The 7971-nt window shown below is 45.1% G+C and overlaps 1 protein-coding gene across 1 annotated transcript in view; it reads right to left on the reverse strand.

The window, feature by feature from the left end:
- The window catches only part of LOC109509997 (protein FAM53B-like), a gene marked incomplete at its 5' end in the record, with an annotated part of 14975 nt that overhangs the window by 2330 nt on the left and 4674 nt on the right, over positions 1-7971 (reverse strand). The window contains one exon of the mRNA XM_019859969.1: positions 7478-7967. Coding sequence (XP_019715528.1) covers positions 7478-7967 — 490 coding nt within the window. The remainder of the gene's footprint in view (positions 1-7477; positions 7968-7971) is intronic.

A 7971-nucleotide genomic window follows, 5' to 3' on the forward strand; every position in this document is an offset into this window, starting at 1 on the left:
TTCTAATAATAAATCAATATCATCCCAGGGGCCACTGAAAACATTCTCGCGGGCCGGATTTGGCCCGCGGGCCGGCACTTTGACATATGTGTGTTAGAGCATTATGCCCAGATGCTGCAAATGCATTTTTTCACATAAATCGCGGAGAAAACGTTAATGTTGGAAGAAATAAACATGGATTCATTGTGCTTGTGGGAGGAGCTATGAGCAAAAATAAAAACGCCAAGACCCGAGCTACTGATTGAGACCAAATGTGTCAATCATAAAGTTTTTATTCACAAAGCGAAGATCAATGAGTGATCCACTGTATGCCTCCCCTCTGGAAAGTGGTAGTAGGCTACTCCTTTTGTTTGGGGAGGGGAATTTTCATCTTGAGGTTTTCCTGTCACTATTTTGTGAGATTCGGTTTCGCTTCAAGCTGCCAAAAGCTGCATCTTGTGTTTCATTGAAACTTTCATCGCACATGCAAGCACACGTGCAAAGCTGTGGCCGTTCAGCCAAACTGAGTGAAGTCGCAGAAAACGGCAAACTGTATTTTGTTTCCACAATGTCAAGGCGACTCGCCAGTAGGGCTTGGCTTTAAGTTTTTCGACGCTTGACCTTGTTGACGTACGTTCCAGCTTCGCAAGTCCTATCCCGAGTTACCTTGATACGGGATGAACACCGAGCTCCTCTTTTGACATAAGCAAGACAGACAAAGCAGGGCAGCGATGGGCGGAAAAAAAAAACAAACAAACCAAAAAAAACAACATCCGAAGCAAATTTCACACAAATGTGTCTTCTATATGATTGACGGAGTTAAATGAATCTAGTAATTTACTATGCAACATCATCGATTTGCGAAATGGTCGCCCTAAGATAAATATCGTCATACTTTGTAATCCAGTTGCTTTGGATTTTGCGTCCAACGTACAAGGTTGTACGTTGTACCTGAACGTGGATTCATTGTGCTTGTGAGGGAGGTGGGCTACAAGCGGCGATGCCCTGGAGGTGATTTACGGAAAATGTCACAGTCCGATCAAAAGTTTTTAATTCATACATCCATCCACTTTAAGTTAATATCAGTCATTTATTTGTGATGAGACGTCACTGTTTATGCTCCCTGAAAAATGTTAAAAGGTCACAGGAACATAGTTGTAAATGTTTTTTTTTTTTTTTCTTCAAAAGCAAGTCTCAAAGTTAGACGAATAAAGTTGTAATACAGTGCAGTGAGGGGGTTAATAATCTGTGGAGCAGCAGATGTTTGGAGGCACGGGGATGAATAGAAATTAGTTTTTTTTTCCTTCCCCTTGAGCAAGGAACAACTTCCCTGCGGCCGTGCACCAGGAGTCTCTCGCAAACAAAAGCAAATACTTGAGGTGATAACCAGAGTAGTGGGAGGCCTTCGCTGTCTGTCACCGGAATGGAAAAAGGGGGATTTCTACACCCTCTCTGTGTTCGGTTCCCCTGGTATTACTTGACTACTAATTATCCCAGCAGAGGAGGAGTAGGAGGGTAAGAACGGTGGGGGAGGGAGGTCAGGAGCTGCTTTGTCACTATGTGCTTTCCATGAAACCCACTGGGGACAGCCTGGGATTTGAGAGGGTCTGCAAGAAGCGGGGTAACATTTCTGTATTGTGCCCAGCTTTTCATACCACCGCCGCATGAGATACACCCCTTAAGTATACCGCACATGGGCACACAATCGTTATCAAATTGGGCAGATGGGCCTGGTCAGCCAAATGTTAAACATGGATGAAGAACAGTTTTTAAAAAATTTTTTTTAATTAATTCAGTTGTCTGCGTTAGGTTCGGTGAAGACTAAAATAGGTCTTGGGTGTACAGATCCTATCACAAGGATGGGTTTTAGATCAGGAGTCACCAACATGTACCTTTGGGCACCAAATGAAAAAAAAAAATTGAAATGAAATAAAAAAATTAAAGAAAAGAAAAACACTCACCAGTGAGATGGTCGCCCCACCCCCTGCTATTGTGAAAATAAATAAATGCCATTTACTAGTTAGCTGCATGTAACTCGTGTTTGTGCTGTTCTACTTTAAATCATGCATTGGTGCGAATGTCTTGACTGCGCAAAGGATGACCACTGTTGATACACACACTGAACTAACAAATATGCTCAATTTACATTTAATCATGGTATTGTTTTTACTGTATATGTTATTGTTAAGACTGGAGGGTGGGGTTGGCGGGGGGGGGGCGTTGATCGGCTAAGTCGATCACAAAAAATTGTTGAATTAGAAAGCAATTTGGTGACTTCTGGTCGAAACCAACACAACCTCAGCAAGGGGGAGGAGCAGGCTTGCGTTTGTGTCACAATTCTGTTGACAGGACTTTGTGTATTCACTGTGCCTCAAAGTGTCGGTGTGTTAGAAGTTTCAATACTGCCATAAAAGGGCACGAAAACAATCCTGACTTTGCTCAACACAATGACAACGGCCTCACCTATGAAGCGAAAGCGCAAAGAAATGTCAACAGGGGCTATTTGGAAATCAGCAACGTCTTTGGAACGAGGTCAGTTGAAAAAGCGCAAGCGGGGGGCCTCGGAGTGTCTCACAAAAAAGACGTGCAAGGAAGGAATCTTGCACTCATCCCTGACAAACAGATGACACAGCAATGCACCTCCGCATCAATCATTCATCTGCGCTGTACCGAGGCCAAAATGCAGATAAGCGCTGAGAGTTTAGGAAGAAGAGAGCGTGGGCTGTTATTTAATGAGACAACGCATTTGTGCAGCAATTCGCGTCACCGTTCCCACATTGCTGCTCAGCCATGCTCGCCATGTCAGGAATGAAGAGCCATGAGGGTGGGAGCATATTATTTAATCCAGCAGGAGTTCTAACATTTACGCAACCACTGGTAGTTGAGAAAATATTAGGGATTCAACAATAAAGGCAACATCGCGAAATTAATACAGTATCGTCGTCGTCATGTCGCGATATGAAAAGCACCACATGGGTTGACCAGGCCAGGTTATTCTTAATTGTTTCAGTTCCAGTGCCCTCTGGTGGTTACTTTATTCATGCGATTTAATTTGAATTGGGCATGTTTTGGTCACGTACATTTAAGAAAACATTGATGTATTTTCCAATGTACACATATGTCAGTCACAGGCTTGTATGTGTTTTGTGGCTTTTTATATGGCGACCACCATCTCTGTCGTACACGACACACAGACAAATACGATAACCTTTACACACAGTTTCGAGTCTAGAATATCTACGCTTGTCTGACTTCCAACCTGTGATCAATTTCCTCCTCCTTAATCACTCGCGTGTACTCAAAATAGGGGCGGATCTCAAAACCAAACCCCAATCCCCACTTTGAGAAACTCTCAGAGCGAGCCGCAATGAGAAGTAGAGTTGACAGCTTCCTTGCGTAAATAAGATAGCCCCTCTCCCTCATCCCCTTAAATCACTCGAACGTGGCGGCAAATCACAGCCGGCACAGCCCCCCCCCCGTCCGCAAAAGCGGCGTTGACATTTCATTGAGCGAGTGGCCTCATATTTGGCGATAAAAGCTCAGCCTCCGTCTGACGGCTGTCCGCAGCCGCTGCAGAGGAGGAAAAAACACGGCGGCCGGCCAAGGTGGAAGGGAAACAGCCAGGCGTGCAAACAACGCGGCCCGACAGCTTGCGAAATTATTCAAGGAATTTGTTTTGAGGATGGGGGCGGGGGCGGGCGTCCTGCGTAAATACCCATGACGGCGGAGCGATCATTGACCAGCATGTCACGAAAGCCCCCGAATTCACAGCCACCGTCGGGTGACGTGCGGCAGGAAACGAAAGGCCACGTTACTGCATGTTGCGCTGACAGCACACACTGGGGACTTGTTATGTGCTGACCTTCCTCAACCTCGTGTGCGCGCACACACAAATATCCACAAAGTTTTGCAGCGACCAACGTGTGTCTCAACCACTTTGACGTGGCAAGAAATTTCACAAACTTTGAAGCTCGTACGATTATGGCTCGTCTCTAAAATGTCCTTTCCCCCCCCCCCCCCAGCCCCCATTTGAAATACAGTCGCTTTTTCCAGCCTCTTGCACATATGGGTGTGTCGACAAAAGGAAATGAAAAGAACAAAGATTTATGTCACGCTTGGGAGAATAAATGAATTTTAATGCACGCGGAAAAATGTTAAAAGAATCAAATTTGATTTTGTTCTGGTCGTAATGAAAAGTGAAAAGTTTTACTTGTAAGAATAGTTCTGATTATGTTTCAAGAAATGCTACAAGAACATTTTCATGTGTTAAAAGGGAAGTCACAGCATTGGAAGAGTACAATCCGAATACAGTTTGTCACGAGAATAAAGTAGTCATGTGATGAGAATAAAGTCGGAACTTTTCAAGAATAAATTCCAAATGCCAACAGAATAAAAGTTTGATGTTACTTTCTCTCTCGAGACCGGGCCTCTATCAAGTCAGGTCTTATTCAATCAGCCGTTGTCAAGGCACATTTGTAGATTTGACATTTTTCTTGCAAAATCAAACTTTTTTTATTTCCGCCAAATATTTGGACTTTCTTTTATGAGTTCTTTCCCACGGTGTACCCCTTTTTACCAAGTCACCTTTACAACCACATGCCAATAAAATCCAGGACAAGTTCCTGACGGTTTCAGAGGTAGTAAAAAAAAAATAAAAATCCGAACAGATAGTTTGGTAGTAAAATGAGTAAGTGCCTTGTTAATCTAGAAGTGAACGTCAGTGGGAATAATCTTTCGGAAGTGTTTGGTTGCTCAGTTCATCTCGCCCGAGACAAAGTCCACTTGCCGAGCTTCCGATTGAAATATTGACCAAAAGATGAGATGGGAGATTTGATGCGTTAGGTCAATGCTTCAAACATTTTACAGCAAGTATCGCCTTCAAAAAAAATTCTTCGAGTGCCACCATAATTTAAAAAAAGGAGTTGTGTAGTCTGGCCTCCCCGCCGAAAGGCCAGAGCCAAATATTGTATATTATTATTATTATTATTATTGTGAAAACCCAATGTACGAGAGAAAATATGAAGGCAGAGTTGGAATTCAAAAATTCATCGAGAAAAGTTAACTTGCATCCCTTTCGCAAAAATGCATTGACCGGTGTGTATTAATGATCCAGTTTAAATGGATTACCCAGATGGTAAAAGTTAAATATAACTGAACTGTACTTAACAAATGGTTTAAAAAAATTTTTTTGAACATTTAATTTCGTGTAAAACTAAAGAGAGCCTGCGTACCATTCGTGCTATTCGTACCACATTAAGAAAAAAAAAATCACAGAATGACGTTAACGACAGAACTTCAATCGCGTCAAACTAGAAAAGATTTGACTCTCACTCTCTGGCACTAGTAGTGTTTTCGACAAAACCTGGCAGCTCTGCAATGAACATTTCGACAGAACGACTATTTACCCAAATGTGAACGGGCTGTTTTTTTTGTTGTTGTTTTGGTTTTTTTTTTTTACAGACAATTGGTAAAATATGATTCACATGAAAAAGCCGTTTGGACTAATTTAAATTTGATGTTGCTTCCAAATGCTCACTGAGTAAAACAACATATTTCAATCCATTGTGTATGTGAAATCTCAAAATTCCCATGAACAGATTTGTGTGGGGAAAAAAAAACATTAACAACAGCTACTGACTCCTTTGAAATGTGAACGCAGGCAACGTGTCGGTCTGTTAATCCCCGAGCCATCTTTGAAAGCACGGTCCTAGTATGTGACGTGGGAGCATTCCTGCGAGCCGAGGTCACGTCAACGTGATGAGCGTGTGTGTCGTCGCGGCTCGGCTCGTTGCCCCGCCTAGCACCTGGCACGATTAGAGGAAACTCCGCGCATCCAACTTTCGCTCGCCCGCCCCTGAGGGGGACACAAATCTTTAGGAAAAAGAGATTTGGGACCTCGGCCTTCAGCGGCGACTTAATACACCTCCTGATACCACCTCTATCACATTGCAGTTATTAAAAAAAAATATGACAGCGTGCAACTGTGCCACATACATCATTTGTTCCAAATCAGTATGTATCAAATACCGTTATTAAAAACATTGAGAATTTTACAACATAATGACGTCTTTGATACTCGGATGTTGATTGTGGTTTCACGTGTGCAGATCGATCTTGACCATTTTGCAAGTCTAAAATTGGCTTTGGTGATGACCAAAGCGCTGCCTCTTGTGAAGTGAGTTTCAGCTCACCGCCATCGTAATCCGCTCGCGTCTCAAATCAGTACAAAAAAAAATTAAAAATTCCCCGAACAACGGCTCATATCTCAAAAAAGCCACATGGTCAGTCCCTTGTAGACATCGTACAGCAATTTCCTGAATGGTATATTGCATCTTTTAACAGTGTTGTTCCAGATGCGTATCTCCCTGCATCAAAGAGTGCATAGCATGAAAAGACTTGAATGCTTCCATTTGAGAAGCGAAGGGCTCATTTACAATCACTGATTGCTGGGGCCAAGCATAACTTCAATTGGGTCTTGCGGCTTTTCTGTCCACAATCACTTCTTCTTTTTTTTTTTTTTTTTTAAATATAATTTGACCACTGTGTCTCTGCGATAAGAGCCAGATTGCTGCAGGAAATGACAAGTATGAGGGTGGGAGAAAATGGACCTCAAGGGGGCCCAACCTTTTGGATTTACCCAACAGACGCGATGAGATGTTCACCCAAGCCTGGTTCTTTTTCGAGTGTGTGGCGTTTAGCGGCATGACTGAACATGAGGCATGTTCCATGAGTAAGCACCACTCCCTCCGTCGGATACTTAAAAAAAAAAGACTTCAGATGGTTGTGAAGATTTGGTTGAACGATCGAGAACATTCATTCTGATCAGATTGACTTCGCGACAAGTTTTAATTGGTTTAAATGACAATATCTTTTGGGGTGTTTTTTTTCTGATGCTAGTTTGCATTGCAGACTTTGTATCGGTCTGTCGTGGTGAGGAAGGAGCTGAGCCTCTCTCAATTTACCGGTCGACCTATGGTCACGAGCTATGGGTCGTGACCGAAAGAACGAGATCCCGGATCTTAAGAGGCCCAAATGAGTTTTCCTCTGCGGGGTGTCCGGGCTCTCCCTTAGAGACAAGGTGAGAAGCTCGGTCATCCGAGAGGGGCTCAGAGTCGAGCCGCTTCTCCTCCACGTCGAGAGGAGCCAGATGAGGTGGCTCAGGCATCTGATTAGGATGCCTCCTGGACGCCTCCCGCCTGCTGAGGTGTTCCGGGCACGTCCCGGCGGCAGGAGGCCCCCGGGACGACCCGGAGAGACTAGTGAAAAAAAAGTTTGGACGTCCCTGATTTACTGTCTTCAGTGAACCTAACATATGCTTTCGGGATGTGGGAAAGCAAGCACAGGAAGAACGTGCAGATTTGAACTGTGACCCCGTCTCCTAAACAATGTTGTGTAAATCCAGCCTGCTGCTCAAATCCAAAGTACTTTCACCACGAGACCTCGGCAAATGTTTTCCTGTGTGCGTTTTGTCTGCGCGCGTCGGCCAATTGCAACTCACCTGAGTCATCTTTGCCAGGTCTAGCGAGGGCCTTTGCTCCTGGGCATCCTCTGGCCTCCGCCGCTTCATCCCGATCTTTTTGTCGTTCAGCACGCAGGGCTGCGACCTGCTACGAGACAGGCACCCCTTCCCGTCGCCTCTCTGGCCGGACCGCCGTCCCAGTTCCGGGGTGGAATCCGGAGAGCTGGCCTCTGAAGCTTCTTCCCTCTGGAGTTGGGGCAGGCTGATCTGCTCGTGGGAGAGGGAGAGAGGTCGCAGGCAGTGGCCACGGTAGGACTGGGGGAATTGCGAGGAAGGCGTGGTGGGGGACACGGGGGAGGCGGTGAAGTGCGGGTGGGCAGGCAGTCGCTGGTTGAAAAAGGGCAGGTCCAACGGTCCGTCCGTGGAGATGCTGGTACGAGAAGGAAAACTGAAGCTGGAGCTACGCTGCATGGCGAGGCAGTGGCCACCGGAGAACCCCCCACCGGCACGGACGCTCCCTCCCCCGTACGCCC

This window comes from Hippocampus comes, unplaced genomic scaffold (genome assembly GCF_001891065.2).
Source record: "Hippocampus comes isolate QL1 unplaced genomic scaffold, H_comes_QL1_v1.1 scaffold39, whole genome shotgun sequence".
In the NCBI taxonomy this organism is placed as follows: Eukaryota; Metazoa; Chordata; class Actinopteri; order Syngnathiformes; family Syngnathidae; genus Hippocampus; species Hippocampus comes.